This window comes from Pollicipes pollicipes, unplaced genomic scaffold (assembly GCF_011947565.3).
Source record: "Pollicipes pollicipes isolate AB1234 unplaced genomic scaffold, Ppol_2.1 Scaffold_2555;HRSCAF=2994_pilon_pilon_pilon, whole genome shotgun sequence".
Lineage (NCBI taxonomy): Eukaryota > Metazoa > Arthropoda > Thecostraca > Pollicipedomorpha > Pollicipedidae > Pollicipes > Pollicipes pollicipes.
Genome location: NW_023596136.1, coordinates 39,846,667 through 39,871,785, shown reverse-complemented (window position 1 = coordinate 39,871,785; position 25,119 = coordinate 39,846,667). Strand labels below are relative to the sequence as shown.

The 25,119-nt window shown below is 48.2% G+C and overlaps 2 protein-coding genes across 2 annotated transcripts; one reads left to right on the top strand and one right to left on the bottom strand.

The window, feature by feature from the left end:
- Positions 1 to 3,054: 3,054 nt before the first annotated feature.
- On the bottom strand, positions 3,055 to 4,405 carry LOC119101104 (cytochrome P450 2L1-like). Its single transcript, XM_037224375.1, has one exon. It carries the CDS (start codon positions 4,387 to 4,389, stop codon positions 3,055 to 3,057), a length of 1,335 nt encoding a protein of 444 aa, XP_037080270.1. The 5' UTR covers positions 4,390 to 4,405.
- An 8,356-nt stretch (positions 4,406 to 12,761) lies between these two features.
- LOC119101093 (uncharacterized) lies at positions 12,762 to 14,332 on the top strand. The gene is made up of 3 exons (XM_037224362.1): positions 12,762 to 12,859; positions 13,337 to 13,555; positions 14,128 to 14,332. The coding sequence occupies exons 1-3, from the start codon at positions 12,762 to 12,764 to the stop codon at positions 14,330 to 14,332; spliced, it is 522 nt and encodes a 173-aa protein (XP_037080257.1).
- Positions 14,333 to 25,119: the final 10,787 nt, after the last annotated feature.

Genomic DNA, 25,119 nt, shown 5'->3' with positions numbered 1-25,119 from the left:
TGTAAAAAATCGCAAAAAACCTTTTAAAATAACCTCAGTGCCAGGAAAAGGACTCGGTCAGCACTGAAAGAAACGTCGCCATCGTCACTGCGTGAGGTGACACTGAACGAACGGCCTCGACGGGGATAACAAAGAGCTGTTTGGCACGCAAGTCAATAACGTAGGGGTAATGCTGCAAAAAATCAACACCGAGCAAACAAAGCACGTCAGTGACATCAGAAACGAAAAATGGTATGGTGCACTTGACGCCAGCAATGTCGAAAGGCACCACAGTTCGACCAAGAAATGGGAGCTCACAATGCGACGCAGTACGGGCCTGTACAGATGTCTTCCTCAGTGTCAGGCTCGGCATTGCATCAAATGCGGACTTATGCAACACGCTGATCGAACTACCTGTGTCAAGAAGGCACTGATGATCCACACTAGCGAGGCGCGCCGTCAGACGCATGTCATCGGTCAATGATATTACATTCGATGGTGACTCAGACTGAACGCCATCGGAATTTGAGCGGTCCGGTCGCTCGGTGGTGGAACGCTTCGCTGGAGGCTGCTCTCTCGGCGGCCGGACCCCAACTCGTTTCCCTGCGGAAAAGACTGCTCAGGACATGTTTGGGGGCACATCACAGCCAAGTGGCCAACTGAGTGTCATTTGAAGCACTCCCGGTTCCGCATTCCGCAGCGATCGCGGACATGATTCTGCCCACCGCAGCACAGACATAACCGTGAGCCGCGGTCTCTCTGACCGGCAGAAGTGCCACCGGGACGAGAGGCCGCCTGAACTGCGTCCTCTAAGCTCATCACCCTCCTCGTCAACACAGCCAGTTCACCGTCAGAGCCGAGACGGCGGACACTGAGCTGATACTGCTTTAGATATGCCTGTGAAGCAATCAGGTTACGCACTTAAGTAATGGCATCGTCAAAGGACGAAATACCGTCCGCAATAACAGCGACATCTAAGTCGGGCAAGGTGGCCAGGAAATGGCTGAACATCAGTGAACCCGTATGGGTGAGGGTAGGGGAAGCCAAAGCCATCAGCTTTCTCAATCTGATGACAAACGCATCGAGACTCTCGCCCACACCAAACGTCAACTCACGGAAGGCGAGGTGGTGATCTTTCACGGTCTTAGCACCGAAAGCACCTCTCAACTCTGCAGCCGCCGTCTCGAAGGTGGCAGTCTGTTGAGTGGGCAAGCTATCGAATGCGTCACGAGCAATGCCAGTGAGTGACAGCGGGAAGACACTTGACCTTTGCTTCCCAGTCCATTCTCGGAGCATGGCATATCAATGAAAATCACCAAAAACGTCTCAGCGAGCCACGTCCATCAAAACTCGGCATCGTCAGACCAGCCATCTCGAATCTCAAATGCGCAGCAGGAGCCACATCAGCCGAAACGGGAGGCTTAGAGTTCATGCTATCAGGAAAGAAAATCTGTCCAAACAAAAACGATGAAGCAAGACTAGATACTTAACCGACCACTGCAGCAGCGCAGGTACCCAGACAGTGCCGCCAGCATCCCGGTATCACGTGGCAGCAATCAGCCACAGCTACTGCCTGCCGCTGCTGCGCACGGCACAGCCGGACCGGCCGTCAGCTCAGACGCAGCGCGGCGCCCCGCGCAGGAGGCACGCACCAGACAGGCCCGGCCGGAGGTCACTCGGCCGGCCGGCCGGCGGGGGTGGCGGTGGGCCGGCCCGCAGAGGCGCGCTCAGCGATCCCAGATAAGGCAGGCGTCACCGGGCAGGCGAATGAGCGCAAAAACCTCGTCAACGCGGCAGCAGTCGCGGCGTGGAGCCTCTTTCCCACCGCTGTCAGCAGTTGTAGACGGCGCCACGTCGAAAAACACGGAGGTTTCAGGTGCACTTTATTTCATGACCGCCCATCGCCAACACCGCGCCCGAACTCCTCGTGGACGCTGACGGGAAAAAAACGAAGCCTCGGAATTAGACAGACTAGACCTAGAACTAAACAGAGCGGAGACCGACAGAACAGAGACTAAAATTAGCAATACAAAATGAATGCGATAATAGCATGGATTGACTAACACTAAATTAAACCTCAAGATAATAGCAAATTAAGTGACCCAACAAACGAGAAACGAGCACGAAATCAATCTAAACCTGCAAATGATACACCGACTAAATACACACCTCAGGCCCAAAGCATGTGCTGGAGCCCTCTTTACACCCAGACGGAAACGTCGCCGATGCGCATCGATACCTGCGGCGCAAGTGTAAACCGGTTAGAAGCCACGTTCGTACGAGCATACTAGTTACCTGCGACTCAATCACTGCAAACTGAAACTCATTGCAAACTCACCGCAAATTCAACAGTTCTACGCCGATGTCCACGTCGGCGCAGTGCGCATATCAGTTCACAACATATCAGTTCACAACATGTCTTACACACGTCAGCCCGCTATCAGAACTGCCCTTATCGTCTTAAAACTTAAGTTGCGATCAGCATCGTCGGTTCGCGATGAAAAGGGGAGGAGCCGTGGTCAGTGGGGGTTCGGCGGTTTAGCAAGCTCGAACCACTGGCCTTGTAACGCCGCTTGGAAACAGAGCGAGGTAAAATATCGCGTTTTGCAGCTCCCTCTCCAAAAAACGTAATCGCCGAGCACAAACTTTTAACCTAAAATGTCGTGAGAATACCAAATGGTAGCCGGCCGATTCACGTCATCATATGTGCAGGTTCTTCAGGTTCTCGAAGCCATGGACTGATATGTCCCTTTGCCGCGTACGTGTCCTAACTACGGCCAGCCCAACCACGCTATAAAGAGTCTAAACGATCAGTGTAGGTACAAGAAATGAGTTTTGGAGACGCACAGTGATTGTGCTAGAAGCGATGTTTACTCACAATCGGAAATGGGCTTCTGCTGTGATCGAAAGAAATTGCAGCATTTCATACGACTATTCGAAACCACATAATTTTCTCCGTGCGTGTGGTGGCTCTTAATGGTGAGCAAAGATCACAGGCATCATCACGCGCGCGTGTGCCCCGGACTTTTGGATGAGGAGGGAGGCTGGCCCCCTGCTCCTCGCCGTCCCTCCGCCTCAGCGCCTCTCTGGTACGAGCTTGTACGGTTTGGGACTGCGAAGGAACGTGACTTTTGGATCTTCCCCCATGTCGTGTGTGAACCCCTCTGGCCAGCGGAAGGTAAACTTTTGCATGAAGCAGGTGACAAAGAGGAACAGCTCAGCGCGCGACATTCTCTCGCCCACACACTGTCTCTTGCCCACTGAGAGCGGCATGACGTTCTTGTCCGGCTGGAACTTGCCGTCGGCGTCCAGGAAACGCTCCGGCCGGAACTGCAGCGGCTCGGGGAACAGACGCTCACTGTGGTGCACACTGTGCACGTTAGCGATGACCTGGATGCCGGCTGGCAGTAGGTGTTGGCCAACTTGGACGGGCGCTACTGTCTGGTGCGTGAGCAGCAGGGGTACGATGTCGGCCAACCGCTGCGTCTCCAGCAGCACGGCCTCGACGTACGGAAGACGCGACCTGTCCGAGAGGGACGGCAGCCGCTGCCGGCCCACCTGGCCGTCCAGCTCGGCCTGCAGACGCCGCTGGACCTCCGGGCGGCTGCACAGTAAGCAGAATGCCCAGCGCAGCGTTGTAGTTGTCGTGTCGTGGCCGGCGAAAAACAGATCTATCACTGACATTAGGAGGTGCCAGTCGGTCAGCAGGTCCGGTCGTTTCCGCTGCTCTCGAAGCATGGCCTCCATGTAGTCGCGAGGCTCACTGAGCGTATCAAGATCCTCCCGATGTTTCTTGATGGAGAGCATGAACACGTCTTCCAGGACACTGTCAAATTTCTTTTCAATCTTTGCCTTATTGAAAACAAAACTTGGCAGCACGTTGCTAAGCCATGGAGCGGCATCAAGAATTTCCATGCGCTGGGCAGTCTCGAGAACTTGTGAAAGCGTAGTGATAGCGTTCAGGACCTTGGTGTCGGTGAGGCCCAGCTCCTCCGACGCGACCAGCTTCCAGATGATATTGACCACGGCGATGTTCAGAGATGAGTCAAAGGCAAGCTCGGAGCCGCAATTCGGCGCCAGAATCTCGTCCATGTAACTAGCGATCTGATAGTGCATATACTCTTCCAGTTTGGACTTGCCCATGCCCAAGTTGCGCAGGTGATGAAGCGTCAGACGCCTGGATTCCTGCCATAACTCACCCTGGGAAGAGACTAGTCCTGTTCCATTCACAATAAACTGGAATATTTGAGTGTCGGGTCGACCGCTTAGCTCAGGTCGGCTGAAGGCTTCTCGGATCAAGTCGGGATCGCTGATCACAACCTGGTGCATGACGCCAATCTTGACATGATAGCTGGCACCATACATCTTGGCCCATTCGGCATAGGTGTGGTGTGCGTGTTTCAAGTCCATGGAGAAGAGGTTTCCCACCCATGGCATCAGTGGTGGTCCTGTAAATAAGAATGGTTGTCTCAAAAGCGCGAAAATCACAAATCAGATATTATGTTCGTTCAATAGTCCAATTTTTTATTTGGTTGACGACACAATGAATTCTCATGTTAATCGGCCCACCTCACCTTTGCTGGACTATGCTGTCACCTTTGGTGTGATACTACTGAGGTAAGTAGTGAGCGATTGCTTGATATATTGGGATACGGAGCACCCTGTTAGCCGCAGAACACTGATGGGCGAACTAGGGCCTTTTGGCACCCCAAAGCGTGGATTAGTACCCCCTTGGATGGGGGATCAATTTTACCCCCCCCCCCTCCGAAGCATTTTCCAGAATGATTTCCGAATGTCGCCGCGTAAACAGCTTCAATGTTGCGTAGCTGTACGATATTAAATAGAAAATCGTTTGGTACCAAAAATGTGGATTCATGTTGTAGGGTCACTGACATGCAGCAGGTCAAAGTTAGCCCATGAGTTCAGCGGATACAGTTTCTAGTGAATCGTTCATTGGATGAAACAGCGGAGTGTTAGACAAAGCCGTGCATATGTGAGATAGTTTTCAGGTGACACAACAATTGATTTGATCAATTCCATTGACCTAGGGCCAAATATGAGCGTCAGACCAAGGTCAAAACCGACCTGTTTTTACTCTGGAACTTCTTCAATGAACTAGCTTCTCGTGCTCATTTGAAATTTTTTATTGCAGTTTGCGCATTATTCACCTTTCAAGCGGATAACAGGTCATTGACATAAAATGACACAGGCCAATACTTTTTTAGAAACATGCTGCTTAGTGTAACAATTTGCGCTCATTCAGCTGCAAAATTCAATGAGGTGATGCATGATTTTGATCACTATGTCCCTCTAAAGGTCAAAAAAGTCACTGACTTTAAATGAGCAGCAGTAACCTTTTGCTTAGTACATGTACCTGGGTTCACGGTGGTTGCATGGGAACGTTTGGGGGGTCTTTGGACACCAATGAAGATTTTGACGTTATTTGACCAGGAACCTTAAAGTCTGGCGCAAGGGAGTTGCCGTACCAGTCAACCCTCCATAAATTTGGTGTCTAACTCTTGTAGTTTTCGAAATCTCAGGGGAATCCAATTGACTCCCACCCAAGCGAAGCGTATTCAACCGATCATCCAGGCGCGTTTTAAGCGTTTGTGATGCTTTTGCGTGTTTAACTGGCAGACTTGCGGATTCTGACGGGTAGTCTGAAATACAGACAAGGCCTTACAGCCTGCCAACCTGACCATGTTCAACTCGCAAGAAGCTGCGCGCGTTTACCCGGGCGATCAGCTAGACTTGGCGAGCCTATACGGGTAAAAAATCACACAGAAATTATTGCATTTTCTCTTATTTATTGCGTTAAAAAACAGGTCTTGCTGCCAAACACAAAACTCACATGAACTAATCACATCTTTATTTTTACAGAAAGTAAACCCTCAATCCTTTGCATGGAGCCATTTTGAACGTAAGTAACTCATTGGCAGCAAAATGTCATTAGCGTTCATTTAAGGTAGCCCCTTTTTTGTCTATAGAGGGTCGTGATGATTAGAATCATACGATTTTTTTAGATTCGTACATTTGGCTAAGCGTCAAATATTACGTTCAACGGTGCACTCATAAGAAAAATGTTGGTCTGAGTTATTTTAGGTCAGCAACCTACCCTGACCTTCAACACTCGAAGAAAAACATCGAGCTCAGCGGTAAAAACCAGTGGACTGATCTCAATGAGATCTCACGATTGGTACCCGGTTGTATGTTTTTTAGGCGGTATGTTATGTTAGGCCAGCAACCTACCCTGACCTTTAACCCTTGCCTTGGTTCGCCGTTTTTCAAACGCGGAATGATACGAGGTCGATACGACCCCCTGGCGTTTCCAAGCTACGAAACATGGAGTTCAGCGGAAAACACCAGTCAACTCATCTCAATGAGATCTCACGATTAGCACTAGGTTGTATGTTGTTGGTCAAATCTCATCGTCGTTTGCCGCCGGCCGTAAGTCGATGGCCATGCAGTGTTCCTCAAATACCAGCCGTAAACCGCGATGGTTTATCAAAAAACCGTGGTGGTTTATCAACTTCCATTCGCCGGGCCGCGGCCTGGCGCAAAGCAAGCGTTCGACTCCGGCGCGGCAGCCGCCATCTTTGCCAAGAAGAACGATGGGGGCATTGTAACATCTGTTCCTGAAAGGTGAACCCATTTAAACCGGGGTAAAGTGGAGTCATATAAATGATCATTTGTCCGAATTTTGCTCTTAGCGAAATGCTTCTAGTATGTCATTACGATAAAATCGCCTACCCTGAGTATATACTTCTGTTGTCTATTTTTGTTGTACCTTGCAAAACATTGATTGAGAGCCAATTGAATGCCGTCATGCCTGCAAATAATGCTCACGACCACCAGATATAAACGGTCGACGTTATATTCTTCTAGACCATGAGCGCTGCATAGCCATTAGGGTAACACAATTTGAGTGACGTTTCTATGGCGTCCAGCATGTCTGAATGGCCTTGAAATAGTCTGCATATCTTCGCAAGCGCTTAGTTTCAATGTAGAGGGTTTAATGTTTCAGGACGGAAGAGCTGTGAACTGCATTGAATAATCTTGAAAAGTATTATTTCAGTTCCAAACCCATACAAATGTGAAACGCTCACCTTCATATTTGCGAATGTTTGTTTTTTGCTTGCTAATCTATACACCTTTCTTAAAGTTCTTGCATGTACGATGTCATCACATTTCATGTGTGCGTAATCCATTTCAATGCACGCCTATGAAAAAGATCTCTTAGTTCGGGAGTTGCGCCCGAAAATCTGGAGCTGGAGGATTTGGAGATCGGGCTGCTGGGTCGCTCGCGTTGGGGACAAACTTAAGTGGACAACCGGCATGGCCACTTCCGTCACCAAAGTATACACGGTGATCACTAACTGAATTAATAAGCCGAGCGGTCAGTTATTCACCAGAAGGTCGATTCATCACCATGGATGCCTGACATCAAAACTAAAACATCCGATTACAGATGGAAGGGCATCAACAACCACTGAAAGAAACAAGATTGAATTTTAGAAGATCATTTAGCATCAGTTCCAGGGGATCTCACCCACCCGTTGCGGTATGGGGTTCAAGTCGCTATATATGCGCTCGCAGGGGCACACCCGGAATAATCAAACACGGGAGGGAGAGCATCGCAATGCGAACTCATCACTTAGGGATGGTGATCGTGGTGGAGGGGGTGGGCCTCTGCATTCTCGATCCTGACCGCGTCTGCGCGCGCTCGCTATTGACTCTGACTTGGATGGTCTGGAGCCGGCGGCAGCAGCCGCTGACCGCTGGGGGTTTGCGGTCTGCCTCAACATGAGGGAGGTAAGGGGGACCGTTTCAAGCATTGCGACGCGTTCATTTATTCATTAAGTTGTAAAGAAAAATTGAGATTTCACGACAGGGAGGTTGAGTTCTTGAGCACACACAAGTCATTTGCATAACGTGTGATCTAAAAATCATCAAACCAAAAAGATGTTCAAGACAATTAAAATGACAACAAGAAAGCATTCTTTTAGTGCTTAAATGAAAATCAAAATGACAACCATAAAACCTAGCCACCAAAGCACATTAATGAACCTCAGTATAGACCGCGGTTAGGGTTATAGACCCCGAGGCTGAAATGGGGACTCGGGCTCGTTTAAGGGTCTGGGCCCAGGGGATCTGAAGGGCCCCTGTCCGGTATTAGAGCCCGTGGCTGGCCAGACTTTTCTATTGTTTCATTCTAGACCATTTCATTGTCATTTCTGGCATTTCCATCCCCTGTCAAGCAAGAGTAACTCGACCAATGCAAGTGGCTCTCTGACATTCAGGGTCCCGTCCTGTTCCTCTTCAGCGAACTGTGCTCCCTGCCGACCAACGGCCCCTTGCCGGCGCAGGCTCCCCTGTCAAGCACCCTGCGTTTTGATACAGGGAGCCACCTTGTTGCAGTGGTCCGGCCAACCAGGAAGCCGTCAGTAACTGTCGCGGACACCGGCCTTGTTCCCTGCTTCCTAAATGGCCATCAGGGAGCCAGCCAACTCAGAGCCAAGTACTCAGCATAGGTAGTCTCGGACCTGCACAGACGCTTTTGTCGTCCTGGGGACCCCAACAGGCGCAACGACCCCCTTTGGTTGACCTTTAAGAACCAGGTCTTTGCTCGAGGTCGTCGCCCGGCCCGCCCTTCAGGCCCACCAATCGGGTCCTTCATAGTATGTGCCAAGGGTCACGGAGGCCACTGAGGGTCAAACGGAAGATATTCTTCCCCTGCCCCCCCCCCCCCCCCCATTTCAGCTGGCTGCGTTCCTGAACGTGTAGGTATCCGCGAAGCTCCACGAAATTCAGCAACTCGCTCTCAGAATGAAACTCCAGGGTAAATAATGGCGTCTGTGTTCCAAAACATCCCCAAATTGATGCCAGATTGGCTTGAAATATGGTCGCTTTTGCTTGTGGACTAAGTATTCTAAATTGCAGCGCAAGTTCTTGATTTCCTGCAATATCTTAATGATTTGTTCCGCCGATTTGATGGAACCGCAGCCAATATGGGGAATTATATTCCTTGTGGGCATTTCCTTCGTGTATTTGGTGCCTTAAGCAGGCATTACGGCCAACGGCTCCATTAACCTTGTGAAAACGTGCATAATGATGGCAATGGTGCAATGGGTACTAAAGTGGTCACTTTAGTTGTGACTCATCCAGTTTGGTAGAAGTGTTCATTTTGGTTCTTTTCAATTCATTATTGGTGACCGGATAATAAGGAGTTTCGAGAATCTCTGACGTGGCAACTATTAACACGCGCTCGGCTGGGGTCAAATGGATCCCGAAGCTTTTTCCGGCATAGTAATTAGCCGTACCTTGTAAGGCCGCTGACCTATAGCAGGCCAAAGTCAGGCCATGGTTTAAGCGGAGTTGATTTCTAGAGCATCGTTCAATCTGACGCAACAACGGAGTGTTAGACGAAGTCATACATCTCTGAGATGCTTTCTTAGGCCACACAACAATTAAATGAATAAATTGCATCACCCTAAGGTCAGGTATGACGATCAGACCAGGGTCGAAACCAGCTTGATGTATGGGGTAGTTTCTGGTGCGTATTGCCAAATTATTGATAACAGGAATCACATGATGCACATTCCATAGAGTTCTTAGGGGTCCGAATAGGTCACTGACCTAAGACGACCCAGATCAGCATTTTGTTTTGAGGAACATACTGCCTAGCAAAATCCTTGACGCTTACTGAAATGCAAAACTTAACACAGTCTTGTATGATTTTCGGCATCAAGGTTCAAAAAAGGTCAAACGAGCTCGCTGGCCTTAAGTGAGCGTGTGATCTTTTGCTTAGAAGCTATCTAGGTTCTGGGGACACTTTGAAGATCAAACTGTACTGTGATTTTGTTTTTTCCTTATTTGACCCGAAGTTTATGACCTAGGAACCTCAAACATTGACCTAGGTGAGTTTATGTGCAGGCCAACACACCCTAAAAATTTGGTGTCTCTAGCTTTCTTAGTTCCTGAGATCTCAGAGGGGGGGGGAGGGGGAGTGTCAAATTGACCCCCATGCAAGCAAAGGGTATCCAGCCCATTGACTCATAAAAGACTAGACAAACTTCTCGAATTTACAAAACGTGCTGCACGGTAGCGCTGTAGAAAGGCAAGCGTTTTTTGCGGCGCTTACCAGCATTAAAACTGCTGTGCCCGGGCGTTTCGCGGTGTCGTTTGGGGCCAAAATGACGAGAAGCTGCTCTGCAATGGGGTGTAGTAAGAGGCAGAGGTATCGGCCAAGGTATGGAGATAGCTTCTCATTTCACAAGCAAGTACTTTCAAGCTTGATCGTGCATAAGTTGGTAATTTTTTTGTATGCGGGTCTGCGCCATGACTGTCAACCTGCACATTTACTGGTAATCAAGCTAGAGATATGATGTTATCTTTTGTTGTTCAGATACGCTGTGTGCTTTCCTGCCATCATCTAGGCATTTTATCACAGCTGAATCCAGTTGCATCCACCTGCAGGATCCACCAGAAGGAAAATACCTTTCAAGATTGGGCCATTTCAATGTTAATCACTTCTGAAAGGCTGCCATGTGCTATTCAACAAGCTGGACAAGACAATACTTAAACTAGACAGCGAAAGTCACTCCTTGTATGATTTTAGGATAATGATTGAGTCAAACCAGTGTCTTGAAATGGCTGGATATTTTAGCTCTTTGCACACGGAGAAATCTTTGCAACAGGGTTAAAACTGTACCAAATCCAATTTTTTGTAGTCCAGTTCAAGCTCAGCCAACAACTGAATTTGTCTTTACTTTGTAGAGCCCAAAATTCAGGCTTTGACTTAAATCCTCATAGTAAAAAATTGTGTACAAGACACCTAAAGAAATTTGGCATTGCTGGCTTGGGCCTTGCACACTGCCTACCACGGCACATATTTAATGAACTGACAGGTTGACAGGTATGTGACAAAATTTTTTTTTATTCTCATCATATTGTATATAGAGCCAAATGAAGGTGCTAGAGGTGTTCACAAATGTTCTGTGCATTGAGACTGTGCCAGGAAGTGAGAGGCCCACACCGGCGATACTCGAATTTCAACTTTCCAGACAATGCCTAAGTAAACAAATTGGCATGGAACTTGTTATCAAGTTACCTTGCTATTGTCTGAAGGGAATATGCAATGAAATTCCAGCTTGCAGCCCACATAAAACTACAAATTTTCTTTGGGGCACAAAGACACAACCAAACGTCACCCCATCTAAGGGGCATGATCTGTGTCATGAAATATGAATGCCACCTAACTACCACTCCAACGCATAAGACATCTGCAAATGGTGCTGGTGCCATGGTGACAATTGTGGCAAAAAAGAAATGTGGCAAATTTTGGTATGGTGGCAATTGTGATGCATGATATGCATTCGTTACATAATGCAGGGCAGCGTTCAGATCATTAGGTGACATGGTCATAATGTGCATCACGTCTCTGCTGGGTGTAGTGCTTGCAAAATGTGGACCAGACAGATTTGTTTCTGTTTCACGTACCCTCATCATGACCTCAAGCTGCTGAGGAAGTGGATCACTGCTACAAGACGTTAGGGAGAAAAGCAAAGGACATGGAAGCCCTCTCAGAGTGCACTCCTATGCAGAAGCACTTCATGGAGGCTGATTTTGAACCATACCGTGAACGCAGAATGCTGCGTGAGGGAAGCATCCCACCATGGTTCATGTTCCCGGAGCAGACAAAACCAGTGGCACGTAAAAGTCCCAAAAAGCGTGCTGACCCATGCACAACTCCACCCAAGCCAGAGCATGTCAGGCGCCTGCTTCTCGGACAGCCACACCAGCCCGCTCCAGAGGAGGCAGAAGTGCAGCCTGCCCCAGGGGAGGTGCTGTTGCAGCCTGCTCTAGAGGAGGCGCTGCTACAGCCTGCCTCAAAGCTGCAACAGCTTCAGCCTGCACCAGAGCAGCAACTGCTACAGCACACCCCAGTGAAGCTCCAACATCACCCAGGTGGCCCAGAGCATAGCTATAGCGCAAGTGCAACAACTCGACACATTTCCAGTCACTGAAAAAGATTGCTGTAAAGGTTGGAAAATTGCGCTACGAGCGGAAGAAGCTGCGACAGAAGCTGCAAAGGCGCGACAGGCGGCTCAAATGCCTCAAAAGTACTCTGGATGCCCTCAAAGAAAGCCGGATCGTCGATGCCGAGCTTCACGAGGTGGTCCGATTTCGATTTGAAAACCCAATGGTGTCAGCGCTTTTCACCAACAAAGTTGTCAATTGTGGCAGGAAGAAGCGAAGTGGCGAGAGCTATTCTGAAGAAACCAAGAAGCTCTGCCGCACCTTCCACTACTATTCCCCGAGAGCGTATAGGTTCCTCTCAAGGAACTTATCTCTGCAGGGTGCAACATCGCTACGAAAGTGGACGAGAAGCGTCAGCTACGAGGTGGGCGTTCTCAACCAGGTGCTACAGATGCTGTGCTGTGAAGTGACATCCAAAAAAATCGACCCCAACTGCTGCTTGATGGTTGGTGAGATGGCGGTCCGGAAGGCGAAGATGTACTCGCAACCCAAAGACAAGTTCGCTGGTCACGTTGATCCGGGTGCAGGGGACGTGGAGGACACGAGACTGGCAAAAAAATGTCATAGTGTTCATGGCCGTTTGTCTCAAAAGTGTGTGGCGCCATCCTGTCGCCTACTTTCTCACAAGCTACGTTTCAAGTGAGACTCAGACAGAACTGGCCAAGACTGTCCCGTGTGCTTTGAGCGACGCAGGACTGAATGTGCGAGCGTTCGTGGCCAATGGGCTCCAAGCCAACCTGTCCATGTCCGGCCACTTGGGTGTTCAGAACCTGCAGCCGAAGCAGCGTCAGCTTCCCATCGTTCCTAACTACTTCCTGCATCCTGCAACCAACGAGAAAGTGTATGTTCTGCTGGACGTGGTACACATACTGAAACTACTACGAAACCTCCTTGGCGAACGCAAGAGCCTACAACTGGATGGTGAAGAGGTATCCTGGAGGTATATTCAGGTAAGAGTATGCCAAATTTAGTAGTAACAGTAATCATAAATAATTTAGTATTAATTCACTCCCAACAACACCAAGCATAACTCTAAAAAACTACTTTTTACTTAAGCATCACTCTGTCTTTCTGCCTACATCTATCCCATCATCTGTGTAGTTCGTGTCTAGCTGCATGGGTAGAGACTTGAGAGACTTAACTTAATCTGAGAGGACGGCGACACTCTTACACTAATGACTGAACCTGTTCAACCCGTTTTCAGTATTCTGCAGCCAAGGTAAAATAACGATTGTGGGTACCTTCACAGGCGCTGTACGGCCTGCAGCACAGCGAGGGTATCCGGGCGACCAACAATCTCTCTCGCCTGCACGTCCAGTACGAAAAACAAACTGAAAGTTAAGCTTGTTGCCAACCTGTTAAGCAGCTCGGTGGGCAAAGCTCTACTGTACCTAGAAGAGTCGGAGCACTATGAGTTCATCGGAACGGGGGCAACGGCGCGCTTCATCCTGCTTGTTGATCAGACATTCGACTGCCTCAGCAGCAGCAACCCCTACGGAAAGGGCTTCAAGACTCCTGTAACTGCCGACAACTTGACGTGAGTTGAATTAATTAGCATTAAGAACAACATGAAAAATCCAAAGTGTGTGTTTTCTTTCCCGCAAGGAAGTGCATTAGAATTGCCAAATACCAGCTATCACATAAACGGCATCAACAAACATGCTAGTGAAATGTTCTTTGAAAATGGAGTTGGCATATGGCGTGATGTGCTTTTGTGTTTGATCGTATGTTATGCCCATAGGCAGATCAAGCGATAGGAGCAAAATGTCCCACAGTGAAATGTGGGCCAAAGTACACCTTTTCTCCCTGCAGCTGGCCACTTATGGCATATGCTCCCCCACCCCCACCCCATCCTCCCCAATCACCAGGCGAAACTGGCCATTCAGGTATGTATGGTCAATCCCCACCCCGGTCGCCGATCAAGAACGCGTGAACTGTCCGCTCCCCTGCAAACAAAATGTAACGACTGGGCGACCTCTGGCTATCGGCAATTCATTTTGAACATTATGTTGCGAGGGCGGTTTTTGGCCGAGCAATTGCCTCAGTAAAGGCTATAAATGTCGCTGTTATTGCTTTTTTAGTGTGCTGACTGATTATTATTTCCGCTAGGCTCCGGCGTGAGTTTCTGGCCGACTTCAGTTCCGTGCTGTTCCGGCTACAGACAGCATCAGGCGAACCGGTACTGCAGACGCGACGCTTCACCTCGGTCCTGGGTCTCTGTCTCGCGACGCAGACCGTCATGGACGTCAGTGAGGCCCTGCTGGAGGAGGGGTTCCTGTATGTACTGTCATACAAATGTCCCAAGACCATCTAGAGCTGCTGTTCGGCCGGATCCGACGTATGGGCGGCTTCAACAACAACCCAAACGTGGCCCAACTGCGAGATGTCATGCGCAGACTCATACTGCTCAACTTCATATCGCCATCTGCCACCGGGAGCTGCACGTCACGGGATGACGGTGACGACGGCCTGCTCCACATCCGTCGTCCAAAACGGCAGCGGCCGACGCTCAGCGAATGTGACCCCATGCTGGCGGTCGTGCAACATTTCCTCATCACGGAGGACGCCGGCTGGGATTTCGTTGACAACTGTGCTAGCTGCATCTCCGGCTATGTGTACCGCAAGCTGGTGGAATCGGGCGCGGTCGGGTGTGGTGAGTGCATTGATACACTTCTGTGCAACGAGGACGACCCACCGTCGCATGAAGTGATGGGTCTCGTAAAAGTGCGGGACAACGGCGGGCTGCTCATTCCGTCGGCGTCGACGAACGCGATCGTTCCGGCAGGTGAGCGGCATTTGACCGCTTTGCGTAAGTGTGGTAAGATAAACCGAGCTAAACTGTCGCTGAGTATCCAGTGCAGCGTCCTGGCGCAATTAATAGCTGAACGCAGCCACGAACTGTTCCCTGGTGCGCAAGACTACTTGTTCGAGCCGCGAGCGGATGAGTGCCATGCTGTGGTATTGGTAAAACAGATCGTGGCCAGGTATCTGCGTGTCCGCCTCCATGCCTACGGACAAAATGCTGCAGTGAGTGGAATGCTCAGTACCCATGTGAGGCACAACCTGTACAAGCAGGTGCTCTTTGCACACCAGTAGTCAAATACATCAGTAAATACCTGTGCTGGTGACCGCAAGTAGATTTACCAGTTACGTGGTTTTGGGGGCTGTAAGGTGCGTGGACATGCAAGCCCTGTACGTTAACATTGTTAGTAGTACTGTGTAGATACTCTGAACAACATGGTGTACTATAAATAGTTTTGGGGCTGTAAGGTGTGTCGTAGTAAAAGTCCTGTGCCTTAACGTTGTCAATAGTACGGTGTACATACTCTGAATAACATGATATACCATGCGCATATCTCGGTGCCTACACAGTTCTCAGGAATACCGAGCCGACGGTGCTGGACATAGCTTATATCCTTGTAACGTACTAAATCGAGACATGAGCTCTAGTCTTATCTGAGTGTGGATGGGGACAGACCTATTCTCTCACGCAGGTGAACAGCATGCACGCGGAGCATACAGGGGGATAGTCAACCATAGCCTGAACTCCAGCAGCCCACCGGAGCAGCTTCTTCGCCCATAAACAACGACTTAAGAATGCCCTCCGTCTCCCAACAGGCTGATGCAAATGATGACATTGGCGTGGTTCGACGTGCCGCCTGTGAAAAGATTCGCGCTTTCCAACGATTTTGGGTCGTCGATCCGACCTGGGAGGACCACAACCGTCGAATACATTTAAAGCTGGATGCAGTTGGCCAGCATTCACGACAATTATCCTGCTCGGCTTTGCTTCTGCCTATTTCAAGTCGAAGCCACAAGCCAGGAGAGGGTGATACGACTGGCCCGGCCCCTCTGTTCGCTGGAATGCTGCAAAGGACCACATCCGGAACAACTGTTTCCAGCGTTATCGTCATGGCATCTTTTCTGTTTTAGAGGGACCATCTATTTTCTTCTGAAATCAGATATTACCCTGTCTCCCACCTTCTCCCCCCCCCCCCCCCCTACTTCTGCTACGACGCAAAATCGCAAAATCAGTATGCCTAGATCAGTCTGTCAAGCCGCTACCCATGCCCTCAGAGCAAACTTTGCTGTGCCGTATTGCATAAAATTGATGTCTTAAGTAGCCCCAGTGTTTTCAAGGCTCTCGCTTCCATCATTTCCTAATCACACGGCTCCGAACGTCGGTCATCCGCCATAAGATTATCATTGCGAAGCTAACTCTTGGCCTTCTTCGCGTGGTGGCGCTAGTGTCGCAAGACGGGAGCAATCGGCCGATCACCGCGCCAATGGGAGTAGGCTGTCTAGGTTTGCAAGGGTTAATGATCCAACCAGCCACCAGGGCGCGTATTTAAGTGTATTGCAGGCGCATAGCAACTATACGCAAGGATATGAAGAAATCAATGCACGTATCCGTATGAACCTCTGTGCAAATAAGTTATTGGTTTAAGCCTTTGCATAGACGGAGAAGTTTAGAGTTGACAGGTTTGAAACAAAGTATAAACAGAGTGAGGACGTATTTGAAGAAGATCAATGCTTTTTGAAGATGCTTGTCTCTTGTGCGTGATGCCGTCTAAACGCGACGCTGACGTCGATGCAAACCTGACAAATATTTCACCTGGCACCCGTGGACCGCACGTTTACTCACCATGTGGGCTCCACGCAGGTCGCTTGGTTGACCTCCAGGCCCACAGCAGCACAGCTAAAAGAACTATCACCAGCCAGAGGTACATCATCCCGAGCGCACCCGGCGGCCCGCCTCCTCCACAGTGCAAACTGTCGACTGCGCATCCAAACTATCGTCAACCTCGGCCCCGCCTGGTGACCTTGAAATCGCTGCAGCCGCAGAGACTAATCCGGTCGGAGAATATATACTTTTTCGGTGTATGCGCATACTGGCAACCGTTGCCAGCGGCGTTAGAAAAATAGTGCTGACTGAAATGGCCCTGCCGCTGATGTTCTGGCAACATGTTTTATCTTACCAAATATCAGAGGTGACGAGAAATACATTTATATTATCATTTTGTATGTACATTTATATTTGCTGTAGCTCAACAACTAGCCTTCAAGAACAACGAGAAACAAGATTTTGGAGCAGGAAAGATAAGGCCACTAAAACCTACAATGTCGAGCATACATTGAATGAAAGCGATGGAAATGCAGCGAAACTTCCCCGAGTATTTTGTGTTTGCTTCTTTCTATTATGTCTATGCCTTCTTTTCTGTAAATAGTTTGGACGTCAACAGAGCCGTCCAATGGTCATAAGATCGCCACGTGGTCCAGCAGCTTAAGGTCGCATTTCGTCGAGGGCCTCCACTTCTCGGGCCGTGGACAAATCGCAGCTGAGTGAATGACCTTACGCCCCGCCCCTTCTCTTTCTGCCACTTCCACCTTTCTCTGCCGCAAAGACGTGGATCCCTACAAAATAGCACGTCATGCTGATGAAAATCCCCCAGAATGCAGGCCTCCTTGAATAACTTTGGACTATGCAATGTCTTTGATCTCATTTCCAATTTCTGAATCCCTTTTGCCTCTCAGTCCTCACGTGGTCCAGCGGCTTAAGATCGCATTTCTTTGAGGGCCTCGACTTCTCGGGCCGCGGACAAATCGTAGCTGAGCGAACGACCTTACGCCCCGCCCTTTCTCTTTCTCCCACTTCCGCCTTACTCTGCCGCAAAGACGTGGATCCCTATAAAATAGCACGTCATGCTGATGAAAATCCCGTAGAATGCATGCCTACTTGAATAACTTTGGACTATGCAATGTCTTCGATCTCATTTCCAATTTCTGAATCCCTTTTGCCGCTCAGTCCCCAGATACCAAGGAAAGCATAAAGGCATAGGCACCGAAATGCACTCTTATTAGTGTTCCTAAGGTACCCACATAAGGAGAGAATGGACATGTAATGTAACAATGTGGGGAACGGGCATTTATACCCAGATCTAGACCCAGTCGCGTTCATTTAGTACATTCAAACCTCATGATGTTTACCGTATCCCAGGCTGGTCAATCCTGTACTCCGTGCTTTCCTCAACAAATTCGGCAAAACTAGAACTCTGATGGGAATCTATAACCGCTAAAAACTAGTACTCATTGCACACGTTCCTGGATATCCGTTCTGAAAGCAACGGGAATTAAAGCATGTTAATTACACAGATGCCTACATTGCTAGTTTATTCCATGTCGTAACTTGTAAAAAGAACCATGTAGAACCGAAACCCCGGATGATCCCACGATAAAGCCCAATGCACGGGATCCGAACTGGAGCAGACAGGTCTCGCGCTAGGTCAACTGACACCTCCTATCATTTCTTGGAACTCCGCCTGCTGTACTATTTTAATGACATAGCCTTTAAATGAGATGGTGCACTGTACCGGACGTCATTGACTTCTTATGACAATGGTATAGTGGTCCTGGTACAAAAATCCTGGCTAAACATTCGAAAACCTACAAAATGTGGACGGTGATATGAACGAGATCATCAGCTTCAACGTGCCATGGAAGTGTATTTAGATCGACCGATCACGCCTTAGCAGACGCGAGACGACGACTTTTGGATTTTATTTTATGAAACGCAAGGACTTTTCACAGACACAATAAAACAACACTCACAAGCTGTCTAAGTGATTTGTGCAGCCAAAAAGGAGACTGCACCCAGCACAGCGTACAGTTTCCCGTTCGCAGGCGAACACATCGTCATCGTAAAACCATCAAATACAACACACCATCGTCACACATCATCGTATCAAGCCGCCCCCGCTTCCGCAACCACAACGAAGACGAGGACTACGTAACGTTAAATCGGACGCCTTTCTAGCCCTACGCACAGCAGCAGCCCGAGCCAGGCCGGCACCCGGTAAAGACATGCAGGGAGCGGCTGGGTGCCCCAAGACAAATATTGCAGGTTCCTCTGCGTACCACTTTTATTCTTCAACACATGCACACACCAGACATCCTGCACACTTCCCCAAGCACATTTAGACTTAAATGCGTGCCATCACCTCAAACTCTGTATTTGGAACGACTAGAAAGACCTCAGCTAGTAAAGCCCCACTAAGCCTTAGCTTGTAGCTACAGGCATATACCACGGTCGGGAAATTTTCACTAGGCATATGATAAACATGTAATGGTCATAACACTGAACTGATGGAAAACAGTCTGCATGAGAACATTTCCGTGGTATTTTGTCTGATTATTACCAAACGTTCCGTTCCATGACCTCAACTTGTCATGACACGTTCCGCGACCGAGCGCTCAATTTTGCTCGACGTAGTCCTGTGGGCTGTGCGGCGCACCACTCAGTCATGAATGCCGACAGCGCCTTGTCCCATGTCGGGTCATGCTTAGGGTGATCGTCCAGATTTTGAAGAATGGACTTCTGCATCTTGCCTAGGAGATCCGACATGGTGTTGTGCGCACCGGCCGTTGGGTTAGCCACAGGCGGTGGGGGTTGGGGGGGGGGGGGGACGCTGCGGACCACTGCGGGCGCCGACAAGTCAAACGGTCTGGCGTGACGGGGGATCCACAAAGTCATTGCCAGCGCTGTCGTTATCGACTCGTCCCTCGAGTTCTCCGTGAAGGGCTGAAGGGCTGGCGTCTCGGCGGCCTTCCTGAACGGTCCTGGCGTCGGCTCTATGGCGGGGCTGGCCTCCGCCCTCAGGGTGGCGAACCACCCAGATGGTGTATCACGTCGTTCTGCCAAGAAAGAACAATCCAATTGTCCTTTAGAAACCGGCTGATTTCATTAGGAGAAGTTAATGTGCGTCCTCCCAAAATTATGTGCAATCCACAGAGACGACTGACTATCATGGCTGACTTGATGTCTGTCCAACTATTTTAGCGTGATTCTGTTTGTAAGCTACGCCATTCTTTTAATTTCAATGCCCTGAAATCTTTTAAGTGTCCCACAGTTTCTCAACATGTTTTGACTTACAATGAACACCCGCTGCAAGTATTCCTTGCAAAACGTAGTGCAGCTTATGTGAGGCGCATGGACGGTGGAACAATGACCAGAGTGCTGATATCCTGTAGTAAATCACCTTGAAGCCTTACACTCGGCACAAAACTTCAAAACCTTTCATCCTAGCCGTCATATTTTGGGCAATCCTTTCCACGCACGGAGTATCCGGTGCTAGGATGTAGTAGCGAGATATACCACTATACTGATGCCCCTGGGACATGTATTTCTAACCCCATGCTTGGTTGTGGTCATCACGATCTTTTGCCTTAGCCATCTGTATCTCCTGTGGCCATAACCTTCAGTACCAGGCGTCAGGCATTACAATATGAGAGCTGGAATGGTTATTTATTCTTGGTGCCTATCGTCTGCTCAGGGTTGGAAAGCCTCCTATTTTACTGTCTACAGATCAATGGTTACATCTAGGTTGTAAAAAGGCATGCAAGACCACAAGTATTCCTTTGAAAGCATGTTAAAAGCATGCTGGAACCATGAACATGTTTAACTTTAGTTTTTGTGAACCAAGGCCGGAATGCTATTTCATAGCAGTCAGTGATATTTGATTATTCAAGCACACAGGTCAACGTTATGAAATATAGACGTCATCACTGCTTGTGCTCATTTAAAATGATTGGCAAAAATTTAATGCACAGCGCTTCTTGAAAAATGTAGATGTTGGAGAATAGCCATACTATGTTCTATCTTATGGCACATGTATTCAACTAGTTATTTGTGAGAGAAATTGTTTCAATGTAACAGATGATAACATCAGTATGAGCCCAGATTGCACAAAACACACGTAACACTTGACATGTCTGAGGTAAAGGTAGATTATGTACAGCAAAGCATTGACATCACGGGAACAATTTCAGCACATACCCCCTAAATACAAGGGCTCATAGTTTGGCAAACAGGTGCCACCAACTCCAATGGCAAGCCGTAAGAGAGCCACAGTTTCAAGGAATCATGACATCACCAAGGTAGTTTCAGGTAGACGTATGCCAAAAATCTCTTAACACACCAATAATTTTAAAATTCAATGTGATCTGGCCTGGCCAGAGTTTCACATTCCATTGTGAAGATCCAAGTACAGATGTTTTGTAGGTGTCCAGCGAAACAGAAAATTTTTCCGACTGGATGCAGACATTTCGTGTTATGATGGCTTCAGTTAGTTAACCTGTGTATCACTTCCCATCACTGATCTTTGTACACTTCTCTGCTAAATTCACTAGCAGATTGGTTAAAAAGGCCAATTTCCGTCAACACAGCAGCATTTCCAGAAAAAGAAACACTAATGTGTATTGCAATACAATGAACTATATAGTATGAGGAAAATTACTGGGTATGCACTAAGAACTCAGCGTGGTTATACACATGGCCGACACGAATGCTATCACACACAATAACTGTTTAAAACCAGACCCAGTCTAGCCGATTACACCCAAAGCTTACCTCTGTAAGCATGATCAGACTGCAAGGCCTGCCCCACGCTGGGATGATCAGTCAATAGCAGCACAATTAAAACCAAAGAAAGGCTCACATAAAATGCAGACATCCCCGCGCCCCATGGAAATGCCGTGATGCCAAAGTCCAACCTAGTTTTTTAGTTTTTTATAAACGCGTTTTCAATACGGTGCTTGCGCGCCGGAGATGTGGTGAAATATGACGAACCAACCGGAATCGATCACCACTATTCCTCACGTTGTTTGCATGTGTTGCCTAGAAACGCACGTACGAAAAAATATATGTGGCCTGCCAGGGGCTGTCGTATCGCTGCCGCACCAGTCGCGGCGTCATCCGGGAGAGCGTAGATATTTGTGCAGGTGTTTACCGAAAGGAAATCATCTCCTTCTTGGCTTTTTTAGAAGCATTTGCTATCAAATCGGCTCCCTTGTGCGCTTTCCGATGTGGGGTACTTTTCTACCTCACTTTCAGGTTTTTATTTATTTCTTTTCACTAACTTTGTACTATTTTTATCAGTACAAGAGGAAGATAATGGAGAACAGTCAGGCTCCTCTCTTTGCACTATTTTGTGCCCACATTGCGCTCTTTCACTCACTGCATGAGGCAAGGGCAAGGGCGTAGTTTCCTAAATCTTATCCAGTTGGAGACAGGAATGTCATCAAGTCATTGCGGAAATCATCACTGCTGTCAACGTTCGGCTGGCGTGGGCTTCTATGGCGAAGACAAAAAAGCGGTCAAAAGATCTTCTGTCTCATTCTGTGACCTGTGCCACTACAAGTCAACTCAATAATAATTGGTAGCGCTATATATATGGGTGCAATGACGCAATTTATTTGCGACCCAACGTCTTAGAAAGTGTAAATATTGCCGGCGCTGGATACCCATTGCCCAATCGACATGGCGACGTCGCCCTGACCGATGTTCGTGTGTGCCGACGTCCAGCCGATAGACACGTCAGGCCGGCGTCGCTGCCAACCCGACCTTGCCATACTTGAGCCGACCTACCCTCGCTCTCCAGCCGGCGTCGCCGCGCTCTCCAGCCGACGTTCACTGACTTATCTCTGGCTCATCGAGGAAATCATCTCCTTGGCCTTTTCTGAAGGTTTTTCACTCCTTTTCCCGATTTTTATGTGATTTTTTCACTCCTGGGACACCTATGGCTATGCCCTGCCTCACCTACATCTGAATCATGTCTATCTATGCACAGAGCAAGAGCGCCAGGTACCTCCAAGCCCAAGTACCCCAGCGACCCCAGCCGCTTGCACGCATTAAGATTGGTTTGTTTACAAAATGCATCACAATCTGCAGCTGTGCGCCAAATGCAAGGTTTCCAAGCATCCTCTAATTTTTTGGTCTCACCACCACACCACGAAAGCGGAGCCTGTTGCAAACACTCAGCAAGGCCTGGTAGAGAATTTTATTCCACGCACTTCTTTTTTCCCGAGGAAACCTGACCACTAAATGCGTCACTCCCGAAATGCATGAGTGAAAAGTTCAAGAAATGTCTTTTAAATTACGCTTACAAGATGAATATCACCATTTGAGCACTTCTATGAACAGATTTTAAGTCCAATCAGCTGATAACAAAATTTTGCGAGAAAAGTACCAGTCCTTACGTATATTTAGTTACTTTTGTTTTTCTTGATATCATATCAGTGTGATATCACTTTATTCTTCCTTCCCTCTCGATTGGCTTTAGAGGTACCATCTGCTGCTTGAAATGTTGACCAATTTCTTTGCAAGATGCTCCAACTGCAATCCTATACAATTTCATATATAAGTTGGATAAATTCGCCAGCCGCCCAAACATGTTCGATATGCACCCAAGCGTGAACAATTCACAGGGAATGAAGGACACAGTTTGAAGCGCAGAACTTATTTTTACCGCCATTTTTGGCCTCTTAAACCTTTGGTTAACTATTTTTTTGGTTCATGGTGGTGCTCAATGAGGATAAACTCAAGCTTTTCGAGAGTATGACTTACCAGGCCCAAGGCACCAGGCTACCTGACAAGGCTTAAAATAGCCTTCCCTCCGCCTCTGTATGGCAGCAATGGAATATGCTACCATATGGAGCCTTGGGACAGGCTTGACGCAGCTGATATAGAAGTGGTGCGGCTGAACCCTTTCTATTTTCTCACCACTCAAGAGCATTTATAATTTTTTTTAGACAGCGGCTGAAAAAATATCAGCTCAAGAAAAACTTTATATTTGTTCAGTTCTAGCGCATTACTGACGTAATTTATGGATCACACAACCACGCATTGCATTGATATGCGCCAGGAAATCCATAGATTTACCACTGGTTTACGTGTGACAATCGTAACGCAAATAGAGCCGATGAACACAGCATGAGTGTTCTTCCGTGGATGATGATCAAAAATTGTTGAAATCGCTCGCACGCAGCCATGCTGTTCTCCGCTTGAAGCACCTTCAAAGCTTTACCTCACGTCTAGAGCAACCTTTCAACAGGGCTGTTCAACGTTGAAATGACAATGTCGTTGGCTTGTATGCACCAGTACTGCGTGAGGATTAAATGAGGCAAATGTGCAAATGAATAGATGTGCATATTTTATTGATCTTGGTGGTTGGGCCCGACTTGTTAGCCAATTCTGTATTAAAAGGAATTACTGATTCCACCCGAGTTTTGTGGCTCTCATAGATTGCACCCCTGAGTTTTGTGGCTCTCAATTTTTGACCTATCACTTAGGCTGACCACGTTGGGTTGACCATAATCACTTAGGTTGACCATATTAGATACATGTGTGATGCAGATATTGAAAGTAAGAACCAAGACTCTGGCAGTGTCCTGGTGTATTTATTTCCTGAGTAAAGTTGAGTGCTGTATAAAGACCAAACACTAGCATATACTCCAACAACCACGCCACATGAGCAGGTGATTTTCAGTTTAGGTCCTTGTCAGAGACGATGTCAAAATCATATTTGATTGTCAATGAATATGCTTAATTTGCCAACAGCTTTTTTCAGTTGAGAAGGGGTCTTCCCAAACTGTCAGCTAGGTAGTGTTGCAACCTGGAATTTGGAAACTATGTACAAATTACCGCCAATCCTCTTGTTTTGCATTGAACTGAAAAAATTGAATTAAGTCTGTCAGACAGTTGTTGACATCCTTCACAGGGCGGCATGATGCAAGATGATGTGCCTGCAACAAAGGCGTAGTGTTTGAAGACTATGTCCCTGTTAAGTTGGAAGGGAGGGGGGGGGGGAAGAACTGAGCACTGAAAAACAACAAACCCTTCCCTCAAGATGTTCCAATAAATGAGTTGCTCCCCAGATTTTGCTCATCTAATTTTTCTCATATTGGGGGAGGCCTGGTGCCCAAGTTGGGAACCGGAGTTTCCCCTCCCTCAACTGAAAAGGAAATTGCACACCTGGCTTGCAATAAGACTAACGATTTCGTTTTTGTTGAGAGGTATCAAAATAGCACAAAGGTAGGTGTGCTGAACTGCTTCCTAAAAATTATCCAAGCGTCTAACTGACTCTGTATCACTTAGATCGTCCTGATGGCTCCGTTGAATAGAGCCCCTGCGTTCTGGTCCACCTGCTGCTGGTGGGTTAGGCTCGAGTCGGTTTTTTGGCGGTCGCTACTTCTCCTAAATAGGCATGGCCTACGGCCGGTAGCAGCGGCCACGCGATAGGTCATGTGACGTTAGAGAGCGTACCG

What these genes read in the sequence shown, in the direction of transcription:
- LOC119101093 (XM_037224362.1), top strand. Translation starts at nt 12,762, where the DNA reads ATGTCCGGCCACTTGGGTGTTCAGAACCTGCAGCCGAAGCAGCGTCAG. An exon ending in CCTGCAACCAACGAGAAAGT is followed by an intron (nt 12,860 to 13,336) that starts GTATGTTCTGCT and finishes CTGCACGTCCAG; the next exon opens with TACGAAAAACAAACTGAAAG. An exon ending in GTAACTGCCGACAACTTGAC is followed by an intron (nt 13,556 to 14,127) that starts GTGAGTTGAATT and finishes TATTTCCGCTAG; the next exon opens with GCTCCGGCGTGAGTTTCTGG.
- LOC119101104 (XM_037224375.1), bottom strand. Translation starts at nt 4,389, where the DNA reads ATGGACTTGAAACACGCACACCACACCTATGCCGAATGGGCCAAGATG.